Below are 22,437 nucleotides of genomic sequence, written 5' to 3'. Positions count from 1 at the left end.
CAATATTATTGTTTAAGAAACTATGGACAGATTTCCCCATCACCACCACCACCAATTTTGAGGGGAGTAATTTCACATTCTGAAGAATTGGTCTGAGTATGGCATTGTAAAAAAAGGGAAAAAGATAAATGTATGCACAACTACAAAGGACTGATATCACTGAGCCATCCAAAACCAGTATTACTAACAAATTCTAAAAGTAGCTGCATCAGCAAATAATATGTGCAATGGGGTGTGACAACTACAGCATCAATTACATTGTCTTAAAACCACATTGCTGCATAAATGATAAGCAACAATATTTGCAAATACTGGGGAACTATTAAAAGGCAGAGAGCTCTGCTTGCTCATGAGGGCTTCAATACTCACGAGGAATGACTGGATGGATCAGGGCAGCTGTATTAATTCAATAACCAGTAGTGACAACTACCACAAAATCACCTATATACGTTTACATTATCAACCCATCTAAAATTCCATACTGTAAATTTACCAAATGACATAGCCACATTAGAAACATAAATTTCAATGTATTTCAATGTATTTTAAGTTTATGATCCTCCCTTTTCACTCTGTGTGATCTCTGTAAAATTAGTAATCGTTTATCTAGTAATAGTTAAGATCTTTAAAGCCACTTAACCCATGTAAGTTCTGTATACAGGACAATGTTTTAAATAATAGTATAGCATTTAAAATATTATGCTTCTTAAAAAATAAGCATACTCCTAAAAGAATCAGCTGCTCATCCAGGATCATTAAACACTAATCCAAACAAACAATTTTTTTTGTTTGTGTGTGTTTGTGTGTAAAATGATAGCATGCTGTTTGTCAAAAGCAAAAGTGAGATATCAGAAGCTAAATGCATATCTTCCTCCTCTCAAAAGAGCCCAGGGTGGTAAGCAACAAAACAATGAAAGCGATACAAACATTTATAAACATTTTAAAACAAACCAAACAGCCTCACAATTAATAATCTCAAAGTTGACAGAAACAATATCTTTCCCCAAATGCCTGGGTGAACACCTAACATTAATAATGAGGGGGACATATGGATCTCACCATTCCATATGTGGAGGACTACTACTGAGAAAGCCCCGTCATGGGTAAACTGGGCAGCACCCAGTGGGGACATCACCAATAGAGAAATAAAGACCTCAAACAGTACTATAGGAGTAGGGTGGGTTTCTGAAACAAACAGATGACCCAAGTAACTGCAAAGACAGCCCCGTACAAAAATTGTCCACAGTTTTACCCTGAGTATTTACAGTGCTGCTCAAGCCCAGCCAGATACTTTGGCTATGCTGCTGTTTTTATAGGTATGCAAGGACAGATTGCCAGAAGAATCCAAATGACTGCCACTCAGCCAGCACTCTGCTATATTCTCTGCATATAGTAAAGGTCTGGACAAAGATTTAACTATAACTCTAGGAGCTCTCTGATCATTTTAATGTTTATACTCCCTCCTTTCTTAAGTTACATTTATTGCTTTGCAGTTAATGAATATTGCATGTAGTCCAGGCTCTGACAGTAAAAACTGACTTTTGTGAGACACAATTAACATCATCCTATTAATGTTTCATGATGCCAATATTATATATGGAGGACTGTGAATGCTAATGAAGTCTTTACAGGTGCGGCTACTCTTGTTTGCACCGGGGGTGGGAGACAATTTCATCCCTTTAAAAAATGTATCTCTTAACATTTTGTCTGTCTTTCAAAGTTCATAGGGTTACAACCCAAATCCTTTTGACAGAAAGGACAGAAAAACGATTTCTCACTCATTGCTACCAGCAGTGAAGCCACACTCTGCTAGGGGAAGTGAGCAATGTATATTTACCACAAACATTAATTCAATTTTTATTCTTTCTCCGTTTTAAATCATGCAGTTTTTTTAAATAAATAAAACATAAAATAAATGAGTGAGATTATATTCTTTTTGTTAGAATTCAGAATAGCAGAAAGACTGGCTAAGCACAGCATTTGTAACCATAAACAATAATCTCATGCTTCTGCAAGACAAAGCAGGAAATAAAATCCTCCATATTAATAGCTAAAATGCAACATTAACATATATACCCTGTTATCAAGCTCTTCTGTCAGCACTGCCGGAAACCTCCTGTCTACACAAATCTTTAAATCACACATGGCAAGAATTTTGTGGTGGCAGCAGTGGTGGAAATGAGGGTTTACAAAGATCTGAGAGAACAATTTTCTGATTGCTTCACTTTTCATTCTGGATTAAGTTTTATCTCTACAGAACATATTCCACCACCTCCCCACACCAATCTAGCATCTTCTCTGGTAAAATAATTTTCACTTGATAAACTCTGGGGCTGAAAACCCAGAAAAGGATCCAGATTGTGGTACAGATTGGAGAATTATAACATGAAGAGAAACAATATGCATTAAATGATAGGGGGGCACATTTTAGCCACATGGCTTGCTAGTTTGGGGGAGGTATCTTAAAACGCACACACATTATATGGTATTGAAATTCATGAAAATATGTTATATGTATGCCAACCTTTGTGACAGTCCCATGCTTTAATAGAAGTCTACAGAATGTCAACACTAAGAAAATAAAAGAGAAACAGAACACGGTGTGTTGCTTTTCAGCAAATCACAGCACAATTATTTGCATGCAGAAATATGTTTCTTGTTATGTTTAATGGGACAGGTAAGTATGCATAAGATTGCAGCCAAACAGCATAGTCCCGAGGTAAGTCTACTCAAAAGTAAGCCCCACTGAGTTTAATGAGGTTTACAGCTAGGATACTGGATACAGAGCTATTAATATGAGATTTTCTTATTTGCTCTATCCTACAGAGGCATGAGCAGAAAAATATTCTATCTGTAAGGGCTATCCCTTTCACTTCAACTGGGAGGCAGCCTGAAGGGATTCATAAAAAGAACTACTCCCACTGAAGTAAATGAGCAAGTCCACTCACACAAGGAGTTTTGTGTACCCATCTGTGAAATTAAACTATTCGCGTCCATTCTGGTGGCCCTTCTCACCCTTTCTCTCTTCCAGTGTTTGTGTGTGAGTGCCAAGAATCTGGCAGTCATGGAGGCAAGTCAAAGAGAGATACCAGGTAAGGAGGAGTAAAACTAAGAGATTTCAGGGCTGCACACCATGATGCTTACTTGTGAGTAAGTGCCATGGAACACAGTTACACACTTTGAGTAAATGTGCATGGGACCATGTTTTTAAGGCTGCAGTCCTATGCACATCTACTATTGATCTATGTGGGACTTACTTCTGAGTAAGTATGCATGGGACTGGCTGCATGATAAGGTTTGGGGAGAAGAAGGGGCAAAACTGGAGTTATTTGGGGGAGGGGAAGGCCAAAGGAGAAGAGGAAATACTGCCATGTTTAGAGGGATTTTTGTAGATAACTGAGATCACATCTGTGAAGTGCTTTGAGTACAAGCTTTTTCAGCTCTTTCCTACCCCTTACTCAGATTACATATCCACATTGATTTTAATTGTATTTTTATCGCTTCTTTTATTTCTTATATATTGTATTACAATTTGAATTCCATAGAATTCACATTGTAATATAATAAAAGATCATATAAATAAAAGAAGCAATAAAATACAATTAAAAATCATACAGCATCTAGTACAGTGCATGACAATTGCTACAACAGGCAGAAAATCATTGTGGTCTTCCAAGACAAATCAATGGAACAAGTTCATTATGTGGGAAAATGTGATGGGGCTGCACCCCTAATTTTTGATCCTCAAAGTCAATTCCACTTCAGTCAGTAACAATGGAAAAAAATAGGAATGGATCCTGCAGCTTTCTAGTCTGGACATTTGTAGCATCAACATGGTGACAGAACAATCATATTGTTATCAGCATGGGGGTTTGAACGGATGATCCCTCTGGTTCCCCTTTCCAGCCTCTGAGTTGGAATCCTGTGCCTTGGAATGAGGAACTTGCTCTGCTGGTCAGATGAGTCTCTCCTTTGTTAAACAAATAGAGTGGCCAGGTAGGATAATGGGTCTATCAGTAGCCCAGCAACTGGTGAAATGGGCCAGGAAGACCCTTTTGCCATTGAAACTCTTCAGGACAGAGCTTGGAAAAGTTACTTTTTTAAAACTACAACTCCCATCAGCCCCAGCCAGCATGGCCACTAGATTGGGCTGATGGGAGTTGTAGTTCAAAAAAGCAACTTTTCCAAGCTCTGCTTCAGGAGAGCCTCCCCCCCCCCTCCTGGAGCCTAGGAGAGGTTTGTGTTTTTAGTTGTGTCTGGAGAAAGGCTGGTAACTGGAGACAGGCAGAGAGACTGGCTCTCTGCACCATGGCGTTTGGGGTGCCTCCTGTAACATTGATGGGAAAGCTGGATATTTGATTGCTGATGCCTTGAACCGCTCCATCTTAAGCTCAAGTTGGAATGTGTGTAAATAAACAAACCATATTTCATAAAGACACCGCAGTTTCTGCTGACTTTCTTCCCAAAGGAAATCAAACCCTGCATGAGCGCAGGGACCCCTGAAATCTCACCGTTCGGAGATTGGGGAGGCGCACAACAATATGTTTGTAAACATTCCGCCTTTCTGTGGCAACCAGCAAAGGCCATGACCAAGTCAGCCTTTTGACCATCAGCTTCCTTGTCCTAACATTGGTTCAATAATTTGTGTCAAATGTGATAGGGATGCTGTGGACTGCCCTGGGAACTCCTAAAGGTTTTGATAAGACCCCTGGGCCTTATCTTTGATATTGGTCCATGCAATATATTTTTCCATATCATATTTATTAAAAATAAATAAATCAAATATTACCTATAAAATGACAATATTCTACATAAATTTCAGGTTGTAGTTTTTTGTGTACAATGAGCGTTTAGAAAATATTTTAAGCACAGCTGCGTGAGCACTTACGGCAATTGGCTTCATCTTCATTGAACCTACAGTCAGTCACACCGTCGCATCTCAGGAGTGATGGGATACACGACTGGTTAGCACACTGGAATTCAGTTTGCTTGCAATGTCTTGGAGAACCTGTGGTAGGTTCTTCAGCAGGGCAGGCCATTTCATCAGTCCCATCAGTACAGTCTTCTACTCCATTGCATTTCACAGAAAGAGGCACACATTGCTTTATGTATATGCATGTGAATGTGTCACTGGTGCAGGTTGGAGGTTGTGCTTCAATTGGTCCTAGAGGAAGATGATATGTATAAAAAGTTCAATTCTCAGATGCAGTGGTTGAATTATGGGGCTAGGATGCTCCCTTTTCATTTGGGATGGCCCTCTCAGCTACTGTTTTTAGAAAGCTATAGGGTGATCTTAGGCTACAGTCCTATATACGTACATGGGAACTCCATGAAACTTAGTTCAGATTGAGTAGATGCGCACTGTATTAATTTCAGTTTGTTAACCACTTCATTCTGGAATGATGCAACTGACATAAGAGGTGTTGGGTGAACAGCTAGATCACTGCAATGTGCAGTACAACCCCATGCATTTCTACACAGAAGAAAACCCCACTGAATGCAAAGGGACATACTCCCAGGTAGGGATGGGAGAGAAATTTGGTTCAGTTTGCATTTAAAGTTGAATCTTTCAAATTCACTTACCAAAACAATATGAGAACCAAAGCACAGTTATCCTTCAAAAATCACACTTACCTGAATTTTACAATGCAGTTCTCCAAACAATGTTTACAAAATGCATATATTAGAGGGAAATGTGCATTAAAATGAATATGTATGTGAAAATAACATACAAAATGCATTAGATTAGGAAAAATTGCATGGAATTTGTACATTAGTCAAAACTGCATAAAATGTGTTTATGAGGAGAAATTTGCATTAAAATGCTGAAGAAATTTCATGAGGACTTTTTTTTAAAAAAAAATTGCAAGTTGCTGAAGAAATGGAGAACGAAATTTAGGTCTGGAAAAATGAGAAACTAAGAGAACCAAACTTGACAGATCTTCCCATTCCTATTTCCAGGGAAGAGTGTATTGCATCGCAACCTTAATTCCCTTTATAATTAAAGCCAATGAAACTGTAGGTATGAAAAAAGAGTCACCCTCTTTAGTGTGAATAATGAGAGTGCTTGGCAGAATTAGGGCCTAAGTATTTATTCCTTTCTGACACCTTGCTCTTTGGAAGAGGAAGTTAACAGGGGTCAGCACATATAAGGGTCAAGGCTATGATTCAAGCAAGCTGATTCTGAAGGAGATTTTAGAAAGAAATCAGTTGGACTACATAAAAATAAATGTGTTTAGGACAGAGGGGCCAATATGGTTAAGAACAAGAAGTGGTGGCCCTGAGATTCAGACAGGGAAATATCTGGTGGTTGATCAAATTCATTAATCTAGTCCCAATCTATACAATAAAGACTCACTTTTTAATTATTTGTGTGTTTCATTATAGAATTTCTTTAATATTAATTATTCAGTATTTCCTATGGCATTAAACTTTGGTTGGAATTTGTTAGATTTTGCTGTTCACAGCCAGCCCAGATATATGATGGGACATAATTTGGTTCCTTGAGCACAAAGGCAGTAATAAACATTTATACATAGTGCAAATGAAATGTTTCAACTTAGAAGATATTGGGAATATAACATGTTTTTATCCTCACAACAACCATATAAAGCAGGTTAAGCTGAGAGGGAATTATTGGCCCAAGATCACTAAGTGAACTTCATGGTGGATGGGGATTTGAATTTTGTTTCCCTGGTCCTTGTCTGACCCTCTAACCACTATACCACATTAGGTCTAAATCCCAAGTGCTGATCCTCTGTGACACCAAACAGTGCTTCCATAGTTCTTCATAGAGGAATGACGTTTGTAGCTAGAGTGCAGAGAGCACAATCCAGAGAGAATTTATTGTGCCAAAGATCCAGCTGGAATTAAACACAGTAAATTCTTAAATCCCATTAATTTCAGTGGCACTTTGCCACACAACTCATGTGCCCAGCATATATTACCCATCAACTTGACGGTAAAATTCTGCTTTGGTAAGAACCAGCAAACTCTCATGGATGTATTCACACATGTTAAAGCAATTTGAATTTCCAATGAATTTAAGAGAAAATGCTGCTCTTTGGGGCTTTGTCAAATAAATATATATATTAGGGATGGACATTGGTTCTGTGTGTGGGACAAATAGAGGTGAATTGGAAGTGCAATGTTAATAAGCCCATCTTAGTTGAATCAGGGCCTCCACAAAATAAAGGCTCTGCTGCTTTGATTTCCTTTTGCATCCTGTATAGCTCTATGTTTTCCTAAAGATCTCTATCTTTCTCTAGGTCCATGGGCTGTGCATGAAATGAGGCTGCCTAAAATGTTACCTGAGAACCGCTAAAGAGCTCTGAATTTATTTTATTTTATTTGTTAAAACACAGCAGCAGAGAATTTTTTTAAAAAATTGAAAGGCTTCATTTAAAGGTTTTTTTTAAAATCCTATGTTGATCTACTTTAAAATAAACTGAGAACTTTTCAGAATTCTGCAGGCAGTGTTCTCTACAGTTTCATGTTGTAAGGCATATCAAAGATGAAACTGCCATGAAGATGAGGCCACACAGAGGATATATAAACAAAAATAACTTTAAAAAATGGTTTATGAAGGGAAAAACCATGCAGCAGGCTGTGGCTTGTACTGAAATGAAAAATACAATGCCTGAGAGCTGATGCAGAAAGTTCTTAGTATGGCAAGCCAGGAGGACCAGTACACTACAGACCTGTAACGGCCTATTGGAGAACACAAACAACTGGAATGGAAAGGCTCGTGTGAAGCTGCACAATACCTGAGAGCAGATGCAGGAACTTCTTGAAAGATTGTTTTACCCCTTTTATACCCAGTTGATCACTGCGCTCTGCAGCTGAGGACCTCCTTCAGATACCATCTTATCAGGAGGTCTGTTCTACACAACATAGGAAGCAGACAATTTAGTGTGCCAAAGATCCAATGGGAACTAAGCACAGTAAGTTCTTCAATCCCATTAATTTCAGTGGGATGTATCCTTTTGGCACTTATTCTTCGGGATTCTCTCCCCTTAAATATTAGACAGATGCCATATCTAATTATCTTTCGGTGCCTACTGAAGACCTCTTTCAATAAGCGTTTTAAGTAAAGACTTTATCCCAGTTTGCATCTGTGTTGGAATTGCTTTTTAAGATGTTTTTAAAAATTTGTTTCAAAAAAGATGTTTTAAAGATTTTTTATTTTTACAATGTTTTAAGATGTTTTTAATGTTTGTCCCTTGTTTGCCACCCTGGGCTCCTTCAAGAGGAAGGGCAGGATAGAATTATTATTATTATTATTATTATTATTATTATAACAACAACACAGGCTAGGAGGACTAGTACACTAAAGGAGAACACAACCAACCACTGGAATGGAAAGGCTGGTGTGAAGTTGCAAAGTTTAAAAAATGTACAAGCAGGAATACGCATCACTTGGCCAGTTATTAATTATTTTAAGGTAAAATCAAGCAAGACACCAACCCTTGCAATTCCCTCCCCATGATGGATTATGGAGAAGAATGAATTCCTTTTACTTCCTGCACAAAAAGCCCCTGGACCTATTTGTCTGTAATTTGGCAGACCTAATCCACTCTAGAGGGACTGCTGTGTGTGTAAATTTCATCCACTTTGGCTAAGGAAAACATTATACCTGTTTTGATAGTGAATTATAGTGGGACCACAGGGTTTTGTGTTACATGGAGTGGCTCGGAACCCAAGACTCAGTCTGAGTTGGAGAGAACACAAAGCAACTCAGAAATAGACCAGTTTTTTTTAAAAATGCACAGATACAGGCATAAGGCAAATCTTGGGGCCCGTGAACAAGCCTAATAAATGTTAATCATTCTCTAGTGATTTCTATGATTTCCAAAGAAGAGCATTGGCTCAAAACATATCAGTAACTAGAATATTTTAATACAACTTGTACATTCATAGTAGTCAGTTGCTGCTGCTGCTGCTGCTGCTACTACTACTACTACTACTGAACTATGAAGTGTTTATCTGTAATGTTATAGAGAAAAAGGCACTGGTAGCTATATTTCATGTAATGCTTTTCTCTCTTTTAGTAAGGAACTATTGGATGGTATGGAAGAGTTATAGTGGAAGTGCCAAATGTATAATTTCACTTGGGCAGTAGGAGCTGCAAACAATCGCTGATCAAAATAAGCCTAACTCCTAGGTAGTTAGTTAGCAGGTTCTCCTGACAATTTGTGTCTTTGCTGGTATCCAAAGCAATGAAGTCATGAACTAGGCTGGCATGCTACTGAACTCTGAACTGACTCTGAGGGCCTTAGCAACACTGGGACATTATATCCCACTAGACACAACCTTTTAGGTTAAGAAGAACCAACTGGTTGACTGCTAAACAAGACATCTCTGTCTGTACAGAGTACTTCCCAGTGGCTTCCCAACATGTTCTTCTAATACTAGGATTGGTTTCCAGGGAGGACATCAAAAATGACTACCCTGTCTTAAATCAAAAGAAGACAACATTGCAGCACAATCCTATGCATATTTATGTGGCAGTAAGTCCCATTGTGTTTAGTACTGAAGCCTTAGAATTGTAGCTCAGTAGTGGTTTGTTTTCAGGTGTCTTTTCCTCTACCTGCTCTACGAATACCCACAGACACTTGATATTAACAATAAACATTGATAATGAACTCTGGAGTGTTCAAAATGTTTTATATTAACATGGGCGTAGGATTCTTCAGGGTGTCTGTGAACTGGGCACAAAAATATATATATCAATTTCCAGTGGAATAAAATAAACTGCAAGCAACATTTTGTGTATATGTGTTTATATGCATTTTTCTGGGAAGGGAGTCCATAGTATTCATCAGATTCTCAAAGGGATCTATGACCCCCAAAAGGGTTAAGAACAACTGCATAGGGGCAATTTTCCCTGCTCAGGGTTTATTTCCCCCCCAAACCAGAAAATAGCTTGGCCTATTCTGAGCCCATTTCTGAGCCAAACTGAAGCCCATTATACCCCTCATAATGTCACTGGGAGCACAACAGGATCTAATCCCTCCCTTAACTTCCCTGGCGTGTCTCCAAGTTATTGCCTCCCCCCTCCCACACTCCTCCCTGCCTCCTTCCCTCCCAATGTCTCCCCTCTCTCCTGCTTACTTGGCTCGTTGCTCTAGCAGCAATGACGGCAAAATAAAGAAAGGCAGAGAGGTCTCTTTCTTATTCCCTCCCATACTGCTACAGCTGTGAGCCCAGCACTAGGAGCATCGGGAGATACAATTTTCTCCACTACTGAACGATCATACCTTGTCTCACTAAACTGTACAGTACCCCTGCAAGTCAAATCAGCGTTGTTATACCCATGGTCTTTTTAGAGTCTTAGGTGGCTGGTTAAGAGACACACCTTTTTTGACGGGTCTTTCAAGGAGAAGAGACCTGATTAAATAAACAGATTAGTTGCTGTTGCTGCTGCTGTTGCTTTTAGTAAATTACTATTTAGTGAATTGTTATGAGTTGTGTTGTGTATTTTAAGGACTTATTTTATGGGTTTTATGCATTATTTTTATCTTATTTGACTCTGTTGTAAACAGTCCTGTGTCTTGTGCCAGGGGCGATATATAATCTCAATAAATAAGTAAATATGGGGTGAGAGAAATATTTTGGTGGCAGGTGGTTGGTTGGATGAATATTGGCTTGTCTAAGGCCTCTTCACTGCAGCAGTGATGAATGGTAAATCAGGGATTTCCCAGCTTATTATAAAAATGTTTAATGTGCTGCAAGATTCTTTATGGTGTCAGAAGATGCTGATCTTTTAGAAATGACTAATCCAGCAACCCCTCTTGAATAAACAGGGAAGATACTTTTGAGGCAGCATTTAGCACTACTCAAGCACACTTAAAGAAACTAAAAAGCTACCACAAAAATAATAATAATACAGGAGTATAAATAGATAAAGAATGAAGAAAAAAGCAAAAACCAATCCAGCTTTGAATAAATACTTGGAGGAAGCATACAGACAGACATTTCTTATTTTGTGGAATAAGAATAGTCAAGATCTAATTCTGGATCTATACTGAAAGCCAATCTTTCAATAGGAGCATCCATATTTGTGTTTAGGATTGCATACCAAGATCCTAAAGGGAATTAAGACATACTAGTTATTATTTTAAAAAACCCTTTTCTGGTCAATACAAACCTGAGGATCCTGAGCTGCAACTTAGAAGAAAATGTTGTGAAGCAAATACTGACTTATTTACTAGACTCTGAATTTATTGTGGCACTATTTATCCCTGTTTAGACTGTACTTATACAAATGCCATATTTGTGGGTATTGATTAGTTAAGACTCTCAGTCTCATAAAAGAAGACTCCTGGCTATACAACCCCCCCCCCCGAGTAATAATCAAAGTGTTAGCATTCCATATGTATCTTCATTTGCAGGGAAGAACTGATCTCCGCAAGGACAAGTATCGTACTTGGCTGATCATATCAACATTCACAAAGTCAAAACTTTCAATGTTTATGGGCTTCCTGACAGGGTTGTGAATTATCATGAGTGTTCACCAAAGCATTAAACAGACTACTGATGCCCATAACTCAGGGAGTGAGTGCCCAAGGTCTTGCTTTTGGTCGAGAAAGGAATAGATAATCCAGTTCTAATCTACACATGAGATAGTCTGCTCTTACAACATTAGAGTTTGATGGGACAGGATAGGCTTCCTGACTCACAGAGTAATTCAAAGTGTTCAGAAGTCAGTCCCTCTTCTCTTAAAAGCTCCTGATTCTGAAAATCTATTTCCCTCTAGGTTGCACACCTGAAACAAAGTTGCTGCTGTAACAAGTGACACTACACCACAGCAAACAGACTATAATGGAACTTGAGAGTATCAGAGGGATCAAGCTGTGGCTGCAGATGCCCGTACCTGAATCTAGACCTGGAAGTTGTTGCTTATAGAACTGGTCAGTAATTTTTTAATTTCATTTTGTTGGCTTAAAAATGAGATCAAGGAATAGAACTATTAAAAAAAGAAAACAAGTTTGTTGACTACCTAGTTTTGATAGCCTGATGCTGGTACTGAAAGAGCAGAACTCCAGCTTCATGTCCCTCTGAATTTCCCTTTTGCCTCCATTCTGTTGGAGAACAGGAGCTAATTCCTGGGCCAGAGTCAGCCCCTGACATCATTGGCCAGCTGCCAGGGTCCCAGCACCCTGGCAAGGCCCACTGATGCATCAAGCCTAGTGCGATTTTAATTTCCGCGCTATATCAGGGGCATTGTGTGAAATTATAATGGTGCCTAGACCAGGGATTCCCAAACTGTGGCCTGTGAGCTTCATTCAGGTAGTCCGCAGCATGTCTGTGGATTTGTGGGTGAAGACAGGAGATGGCACATCCATCGTATTAAATATTCATATTGATTTTTAATTGTATTTTATTTCTTCTTGCATTTCTTAGATTTCCTTTTTTATGGAATTCAGATTGTAATACAATGAAATGCAATATATAAGAAATGAAAGAAGTAACAATACAATTAAAATGCAGCATCTAGTACAGAGCAGTACAATTCCTCTTTCAACAAACCCTTTAAGTAGAGACCTTATCCCAGTCTGCATCTGTGTTGGAAATGTTTTTAAGATGTTTTTAAAGATTTTTTTAAAAAAGGTTTATTTTTAAAAGATGTCTTGTTTTCATGATGTTTTTTAAGATGTTTTAATATAAATGCTTTCGGTGTTTTGCCATTTGTTTGGCGCCCTGGGCTCCTTCTGGGATATAAATTTAATTGAGGAGAATAGCTATAATAGGCAGAAAAATCATTAAGTGGTCCACCAGGACCCTCAGCAATTTTCAAGTAGTCCATGGGGGAAAAGGTTTGGGAACCACCAGCCTAGACCCAACTGACCTGACAGCCCAGAGTGCTGCTGCTTGCTTGCTATCACTGCCACCAGGTAATCCTGCCAATGGAAGAATAGGCCCACTAGAGAGCACTTTGTCCAGGACTATTAAGCCTGGAGTGGGCACTGACTACATTTACATAGATATAGCCTCAGCTCAGTTATTTTCAAACTCATTTGGAAAAAAAACCCCAAATTTTATTTTAATTTGCCATTGATGCCAAGAAGCTTGTCGGATTTGCCATGAAGATTAATTAAACTAAAGGCTCGATGAACACTTTCAAAATAATAATAACCTCCCTATAGAATTTTATAAGAAATAGTTATCCAAAGTCTGTCAAGCTTTTATTTTTTTTGATGCTACACATTGCAATTTAGCATTGCAGTAGCTTCAGGGAAGCCAAGGACTGAAGCAAGAATAGCAGTCTGAACTGATACTGTTGTGCAGTCATGTTTTCAAGCTTTTGTCTCCAACCATCACAGGAAATAAAAGCCCTGAGGACTATTCCCAAGTATGTGGATTGAACACAGCAATCTGTGCTTATTTTATTGTTGTTATTTTTAAAAGTTGTGTTGTGTTGGGGTAGCAGGAAAACAGGCAAGGATCAAGCAGGCCTTTCAAACACAATTGTCCTTTATTGCTGTATAACATGCCTGAAATAATTATAATAAATGATAATATGAGCCACTGCAGCAGAAAACTACAAGAGTTCAAGAGGTCCAAAAAGCACTGACACCCCCTGGCATATGTAACAGGTAGTTGAGGTCTCCAAGATTCCAGAAAGTACATTAAGAAAAACCCAAAAACCACACAACTGGCAAAAACAGTGGCTTAGTTGGCACCCCATAGAACTTTCCTTATTATGAACAATAACAAAATAAATTAAAGCTGTACATGAATCAGCCCCACAATTGCAAATATACAGCACCTCATTCGGCCAGTCATTCGACTGAATGAGTAAAGACTCATGTTGAAGAGAACAATATTCAGTGACATCAGCAGATGGCAATACCCAGTTTTGCAATGAATGAAGACATGAAGTTACTGTAGCATTTTACTTGAAAGACACAAAATCATATTTTCTCACAAACATTCAAAAATAGTTTGGGGGTAGGTGGGATGGTCTAGCAAAATGCTCTTGTCTAATGAGGTCTTGCTGTTTAAGAACAAATAAAACCTCTGGTGAACTTGAGGAGCCGATAATGCTTTATTGCTTAAAGCTACCAACCAGCTAAATTATGATTGCTTCCATTTAGAACATGTTGCCCTGGGAAACCTAAAGTAATTAAAGTGAGGCTGGAGAAGTAATAATGCAGAAAGAGAAAAAGTCTGCAGCAACAAAGCAATCCTTTAAGGGAAGAGAACATTACAGGAAAAGCTTGACAGCAAGTTCTCGTATTGTTCCTTTATCTTGAGTTGAAAAGTTGTGGAACAAAGCTAACCACTTTGTGCAAAAAAATAAAATAAAATGTAAAATGCAGCACTTTTGTGCAACTCTACAGAGAGAAACAGAAGGGAGAAGGTGCTTAACTTGTGTGTGTGTGTGTTTTTATCCATAAGGCAAAAAGTGAAGGGGCTGTTATCTTCCCTCATAAAGAGCCAGTCCCTCCCCACTATCTAAAAGAACAGAATTAGCAGGAGATTCTTGCTAACCTATTTTAAAAAATGAATGTAACTAATTCAGTTCCATAATAAGCACTGATTAATTGGGAGTCCTTTGTGCCAGTTTTCTATTAGTGAGTTTTCATGAGATTTTCTTACACCCACTTCAAACTGAAGCTGGGCCAGAAATCTCTGCCCCACCCCATTTGGCCCCTGTGAAAGTAGGAGAGGGACTCTGGGGGTAGCCGAGTGGGGATACAGTAGGCCCCCACTTTACGGCGCTTCGCTAATGTGGTGGTCTCAATTAGACGTAATTAGACTAAAGCCCCACTCATATGGTGCTTGTTTCGCTTTTATGGCGGTTTTCGTGCGCCGCGCACCATTCTATTCAATGAGTTCCTCTTTTCAGTGGTTTTTGCTTTTCAGCGGGAGTCCAGAACATAACCCGCTGTATGAGTGGACCCTACTATTGAGTATGTCCAGGGGATGGCCAAAGGGGGCAGCCATCTTTTCCTCTGGGAACGCCTGTGGGATTCTAGCATCATTATCAGGGGTGTTCTGTCCCAGAAAGGTAGTTGAACAGCCAAGCTTCACCTTGAAGTGGTGATATGGCTTTAAAAAGAGAGAGAGAAGGAAAAAAAACACATCTCCTATGCTCAGCTCCAAGGATTAATCTTCGCTGGACATTTTCATCCAGTGCCAGTTCAAAATGATAATTATGGCAGTTTAGCTAGTTGCAGTGATAACAAAAGGAGTAAACAGCAGAGCCAATGTCACAACACAAAATATCTACAGACATGGACCTTCTATATTATTATTTGTTTCATTGTATATATGTAATGATACCTTTACATTTACATCTGTGCAACCCTATTTGCTGTCACTGACAAAGGCAGACTTTCTGAGGCTTGTATTTTGATGGTGTTGGTCTGTTCACATTGGAAGTCATGAGCAGTGATCTAAACCAAGAAGCAGGTGCAATGACATATCCATAATTCAAAAGTCTTTCAACATAATACACCACTGAGTGGATGATTTACTGATCTTTCACTGTGGCGCTGTACCACTGATATCAACCAGAGTGAACGTCTCCTGAACCAGCCTAAGCGGTCAGTCAGTTTTCTCCGCTAGACTAACAAGGACAAAAATGAGCAATTTTTGAAGCAATTTGAGCAAAGGTTATGGACGCAGTAAACCTTGGATTTATAAGACAGTCAGACCTGACCTATCATCATCTAAAATATTTCTGCCTGATCAGTTAACAACCCCTCTTAGACACAAAGTCCCTGCTTGGGTTGAGTTGAACACACGCATGCTTAAATATCTTCCCTTGAAATCAATGGGATTTAACAGTACCTAACTTTGGCCTGTTACCCATCTCTGTTTTAGTTTCATATCTGTAGAAGTAATTGTGAAAGATCTACTTTGGTCCAAATAGCAATACAAAGTCTATTGTGCTGCATGCTAACTGTGCTGCAGAAATTAAAATGATTCCTTGGTTTCCCACAACCATAAGGTTGTGCTACACCATAAATATCTCAAGTGCATAGTAGTATACTCCTTGCTTCCCACAAGATTTGTTTTAGCACCATTGACATGGAGGGATTGTTTTAAACATGAGGTTAAACAACTCATTGACGGGATGCATGTTTTGCAAATGGAGATCATAATTAGAGCAATGGAAATAGTGGCATATTATTCATGAGTATATTTTCCAGCACTATCATTTTTTCATTTAGCCATAAGTGCTACAGATACCATCTGCTTTTTGCTAATCACAAAAAATATCCTTCTTAAACATGGATAGTTAAACATTTTTCACATGCAAATAAAGGCATTCACTTCGGCGATCATATCTCCTGTACTGAAAAATTCAATAAAGAATGGGCTTCCAAACTAGACATAACAATAGCAGATCAGGCTCTTCAAATGCAGGTCTGTTCAAATCAGATATAAATCCAGAGGACAAAGACAGTCCAAGTTACGGTTGCCGGGTCAGAAGCATCCCAAACCCTAAGATTTCAGGGGCGGGTCCTAGTAATGTCACGGGGGCAAGTTGTAGTGATGTCATGGGTTGGGTCATAGTGATGTCACAGGGGCAGGCCCAAGTGATGTCATTAAGCATGATACATTAAGCGTCAACCACAGTTGCTTGGAGCATACAATTCAAACATAAACATTTCTCTGATTAGAAATTAAGATAGAAATCTTAGCTAAAAGATAGAGCCTGAGTAGAGAATATTTAATCTAGCCTACTTGCTTCTGGCAAGAAAGGTTTAACTGCCCTCAGGCCAGGCCAGTCACCAGAAGGCCATTGCAGGAAGAAAGGAGCCTAGGGTTGTAGATATTTATTTATTTATTTTATTATACTTGTATACCGCCCCATAGCCGAAGCTCTCTGGGCGGTTTACAGTAACTAAAAACATTAAAACAAATACAATTTAAAACAGATCTTATAAAAACAATTTAAAACACAATTTAAAAATTTAAACAGTATAAAACACACGCTAAAATGTCTGGGAGAAGAGGAAAGTCTTGACCTGGTGCCAAAAAGATAACAGTGTTATTGAGGGAGCTCACAAAGTTTTGTGATAAAGAACTTCTGGTCATCAATCATGACAAATCGAAGATAGTAGTATTCTCAAGGAAGTGGGTCCAGCATCGTTAGCACCTGAATGGGCTTCCCATAGCCCAAGTAACATCGTATAGCTATCTATTATTTTATTTAGTTTTTAGGGGTTACTTTTTCTTCCACGGGTTCCTGGCTCCCCCAAGTTAAAAGTGTTATTGCAAATGCGTATAGGAGTTCGAAAGCCTTACTCGCATTTTTCTATTCTAAAGGGGGACAACACGTTCCATCTGCCATTCAGGTATTCGTGGCTAAAGTTATTCCCCAGATATTATATGGCTCCCAGTTTATTGTTTATGCCAAGTATCTTTCTTATGAAGCCGTCCAAACTAAATTTTTATGGTCCATTATGGGTACACCATCTTGTGTTCCTAATTTCTCATTACGATTAGAAGCGGGGCTTCCTTCGTTGGAGGCTCGAGCATGGATGCTCAGGTTAAAGTTTTGGCTGAAAATGCTGTTTTGTCCTGTAGGTTTGGCTCCGGTTGTTCTATCGGACGTCTATCAGTCGAACTGGAAGAAATTCCTAGGCTAAAAACTCTTGGGCTTAGGTTTCTCACCTGCAGCAATCCATGCATTAGGTTTCTCCAAAGCGAAGACGGCCATCCTCCAGCACATTCTAGATGTTGACCTTCAGAATCATATCTCACAAACCGTCCCTAACCCCAGCCTCAGATTCAGCTTAGGGGGGCCTGGGCCTGCTACATACCTGGCTTACCTTCCCACTCCCAGACTTAGGAAAGCTTTTATGCTGGCCAAATTCAATGTCCTTCCATTGGCTCTTTTAGATGGGAGATACCAGAAAATCGCATTGGAAGCACGAGTGTGCCCCTGTGAGGCAGGTGTTGTAGAATTGGTGGGTCATGTTTTATTAGCATGTACTTTTTATAGTGACCTTCGTGTTTCCTTTATCTCCCTGCTATTAAAAAAAATTCCGGGTAGGGATATTATATTTTATACTAAATACCTATTGTCCGACCAATCTCCTTATATTATGAGAAAGGTAGCGAGCTTCTGCGCTGCTGCTATTGCTCGCTGCAGGTCATTGTTAAACAATCAGCCGACAGAGACCTGAGAACCAATTTTCAACTAGTCCTGGGTATTGTCTGTGTACGCTTATATAGTCCTAAGGTTGCTGTTTTAATGATTTCTTTTAATTGTATTTTTAATGATGTCTTTTAATTGTATTTTTAATGATGTTTTCTAATTGCGTTTCAATTGTATTTGTATGATATGCTGGTCACTTGACCGTAATAAAGAAGAACCACCCACTAGCAGCATCTCAGTCTTGTCCGGATTGAGCTTCGGTTTATTAGCCCTCATCCAGTCCATTGTCGCAGCCAGGCACCGGTTCAGCACATTGACAGCCTCACCTGAAGCGGATGAAAAAGAGAAATAGAGCTGCGTGTCATCAGCATACTGATGGCAACGCACTCCAAAGCTCTGGATGACCACACCCAACGGTTTCATGTAGATGTTGAACAGCATGGGGAACAGAACTGACCCCTACGACACCCCATACTGGAGAGTCCAGGGTGCTGAGCAATGTTCCCCAAGCACCACCTTCTGGAGGCGACCTGCCAAGTAGGAGCGGAACCAATGCAATGCAGTACCTCCCACTCCCAACTCAACCAGTCTCCCCAGAAGGATACTATGGCTGATGGTATCGAAAGCTGCTGAGAGATCAAGGAGAATCAGCAGAGTCACACTTCCCCTGTCTCTCTCCCGACAAAGGTCATCATACAGAGCGACCAAGGCTGTTTCTGTGCCAAAACCAGGCCTGAAACCCAACTGAAGTGGGCTGCTATAAACTCACTTTGACAGGCAACCCAATTCCAGTGAATAATAACTGACAGAGAAAACACACGTGGTTTGATCTATCTTCACAGACAGCAGCTTAGGAACAACAAAAATTGCAGCCATACTTCCCAGTATTTGAATTCTGTTTTACCACTTTGTTGTCGTTGTTGTTATGTGCCTTCAAGTCGATTACGACTTATGGAGACCCTATGAATCAGTGACCTCCAAGAGCATCTGTCATGAACCACCCTGTTCAGATCTTGTAAGTTCAGGTCTGTGGCTTCCTTTATGGAATCAATCCATCTCTTGTTTGGCCTTCCTCTTTTTCTACTCCCTGCTGTTTTTCCCAGCATTATTGTCTTTTCTAGTGAATCATGTCTTCTCATTATGTGTCCAAAGTATGATAACCTCAGTTTCATCATTTTAGCTTCTAGTGACAGTTCTGGTTTCATTTGTTCTAACACCCAATTATTTGTCTTTTTCGCAGTTCATGTTATGCGCAAAGCTCTCCTCCAGCACCACATTTAAAATGAGTTGATTTTTCTGTTATCCGCCTTTTTCACTGTCCAACTTTCACATCCATACATAGAGATTGGGAATACCATGGTCTGAATGATCCTGACTTTGGCGTTCAGTGATACAGCATTGCATTTGAGGACCTTTTCTAGTTCTCTCACAGCTACCCTACCCAGTCCTAGCCTTCTGATTTCTTGACTATTGTCTCAATTTTGGTTAATGACTGTGCCGAGGTATTGATAATCCTTGACCACTATTGGGCAAGAAACAACATTATGCAACCAACAAGGTGCATCATCAGTGGGTTTAAGGGGGTTGAGCTGACTGCATGGAACCACTGTTATTGCTTCTATGGATGTAAGGGAGTGAGGTTAAAGGTAAATGAAATGCAAATGGAAAAAGAAAAACAAAAGACAGTGATGATTTCCTAAATGCAATACCATACCAACCACAACAAAATTCCTATGAGTAAGGCAGAAAACTCAACATCCCACAACCAGTTAGAATTCCTAACCAAAAACCAAAACTAAAAAAATCCTGGTAGCCAGTCAGCTAAGGTAGTGCAGAATGCTATGGCACAATTGCTAACAAGAGTGAAACCATATCAGCACATAATACTTTTGCACTGGTTGCCGATTATCTACCAGGCCAAGTTCAAAGTGTGCTTTACATATTACAGGTGCCACATAGTACTTGTTCTGCTCAGAGCTTGGAAGATTACTTTTAAAAAGTAATAAATTACAGTTAACAATTACATGGCCCCCAAAAGTAGTAATTACCATTACAATTACAATTGCTCTGAAAGTAACTGATTACAAGTTTAAAGTTGGATTAAAGCTTCATATTGGGAAGGTTTTCAAAACATTGCCCCCTTCAACTGCCCAGGAAAATGTAACTTGTTTGACTCCTGCACGTAACAGAAAAAACTTTTGGTACTGCTGGAAGCTATATACTTACTCAATTTATAAGATTTTAGATAAACAGGAAAAAACAACTGTTTTCTATCTTTGCAATGCAGTCTAGGTACTGCCTGGAGGCACAGAAATCCCTTGTCAATCACAACCCTGACTTCACTTATTGGCTACAAACCTGAAAGGGCAGGGTTAGAGCAGCCAGCTAAGAGATCAGTTCACAGAAGTTGGGGGGGGTGGCGGCTGATGTTTTGGTGCATAACTTGTGAACCAGATCACCTAGAAACTTTATTTTTTTCTAAACGAAAGCTAGGAGTCTGGAGATTAAGTTAACTCACACAAAGAGTCAGAGAGGACCCCAAAAATCCAGAGTCTCTGGGCAAAAACCAGATACCTGGCAACCCTAGTCCAAGGAGCAACATGATGGATGGGTGCAGTGTGCTGAACCTCTGCTGGTTTTCATCTCGGCAATCTTTTCCCCTTTCTGTGGCTTTCCTTCAGCCAGACCTCAATAGTGCAGCTGAGCTCAGGAGAGGAGAAAGTATTTAGGGAGAGATACTATGGGGAAGTAAGTGGTGGATGGATCTGCTACCATCACATCTAGTTTGGCCCACAGAGGGACTTTGCACAGCATTATTACTCATGTTAGAAAAGACACAATTGTATTGTGTACAATCATAATATATTTGCTCTAAGAATATGTTGAAGGAGAGCATATTATAAATGTATTAATAAACAGAAACAATAAAGTAGATGAGTTTATTGACATATCTGTAGTATTACTTACCTCCTGATGCACATTCTGGTGTGAAAGAGATGTCATCAAGAGCAAATTCAGTGGACTCATTAGCTCCGACTTCTGCTTCAAATGCCACTTGGAAAGGACTGTTGCTGGAAAGGAGCACATTTGCATATGCCCATGTATTTCTTTTATTTCCAGTTGCTGCCCACATCAAAATATCCATTCCAAATTCTTCAATAGCATACACCTATTCATAGCAAAGTACAGAAAACACACCAACCATTTTATAAGTCTCATTACATCAAAGCACAACAATCAAATTTTCAGACAATCTCTCTCAAAACAGAAAACACAGAACACACTCAAATCCACAGCCTGATCTGTAGTTCAGCTAGTGATAATTTATGAGCACACAATCATCACAACTGTTTTAGAAAATAAATTATAAGCTTTTTCACTATGTAAGCTTTGCCATTCTATGAATATAAGTGTTAGATGCTTCTTTGCCTTTTTTTTAACATTAACCCCACCAGCTGAGAGGGGCTGATAAGTATTGGGATCACAGCAGGTAAGGAGAGAGAATCACCTTTTCCTTCTCTGCTGCAATCCAGATGAATATCCCTCTGCTGGAGCCGGTATGTACTTTGGGAGAAAATCCCCCATTGGCACCAATGGTGGGGTTCTTTCCAAATCAGATTATCGCACCCACATACCCCACACACTCATGTTATTTGCATTTTTTTTTAAAAAGGATGTAAAATGCAGATACGCCTTTGATGTCATGAATACTTTGGCCCTAACATTAATTGCTTGGAGTTTGCTTTTTTTTCCCCCAGTGCTAACTGGTGAAAGGCCTAACTGCTGCCCAACAGGATGAGAGTATGGAATCTGGTTTCTTTTATTGTTGCACACCTTACTCCTCTTTGAATCCAGAAAGGTTATTTATTATTTGATTTATTGTGACTGACACTTTTCCAGTTCCAACTGATCAAATAAGTTGGTTGCAAATTGAACAACAACAAAAAATGTATAAGCAAACATTGTGATGATTGGAAATACAGAGCATTTTTTTTTAAAAAAAACCTAATAATTCTATTTGGCAGACATTAATTACACAGAATATTTGTATGATGAACAAGAAACCTACCTGTTGCACAGACTGAAACTGGCAAAATGTATTTATTAATGAGGCTGGGTCCCACAACTGTTTCAGAAGTATGCACTGTAAAGTGAGAAACTTTTCTAGAGTGGCCAGTGTGCTAGATCAGGAATAGGAAATCGGAGCTGATCGTTAGGCCAGATCCTTATTACCTCTGACCCCCATGGGCCAAATTAAGAGCCCTGCAAGCCCTAAATTAGACTTGCGGGCCAGAGGTATCCTGATGCTATGCTAG

General features: G+C 39.4%; 1 protein-coding gene across 4 annotated transcripts in view; it reads right to left on the bottom strand.

Moving 5' to 3' along the window:
• LOC133365140 (MAM and LDL-receptor class A domain-containing protein 1-like) overlaps positions 1-22,437 on the bottom strand; it is a 319,039-nt gene that overhangs the window by 76,585 nt on the left and 220,017 nt on the right. For all 4 annotated transcript variants that reach the window (XM_061586590.1, XM_061586591.1, XM_061586592.1 and 1 more), the window contains 2 exons: positions 21,089-21,290; positions 4,889-5,164 (listed from right to left, as the gene is read on the bottom strand). In XM_061586590.1, the coding sequence (XP_061442574.1) occupies positions 4,889-5,164; positions 21,089-21,290 (478 nt within the window). The remainder of the gene's footprint in view (positions 1-4,888; positions 5,165-21,088; positions 21,291-22,437) is intronic.

The sequence above is a fragment of the Rhineura floridana genome, chromosome 10, assembly GCF_030035675.1.
Source record: "Rhineura floridana isolate rRhiFlo1 chromosome 10, rRhiFlo1.hap2, whole genome shotgun sequence".
Classification (NCBI taxonomy): domain Eukaryota; kingdom Metazoa; phylum Chordata; class Lepidosauria; order Squamata; family Rhineuridae; genus Rhineura; species Rhineura floridana.
The sequence above is the reverse complement of the archived record's forward strand: the minus strand, read 5'-3'. Positions and strand labels throughout refer to the sequence as shown.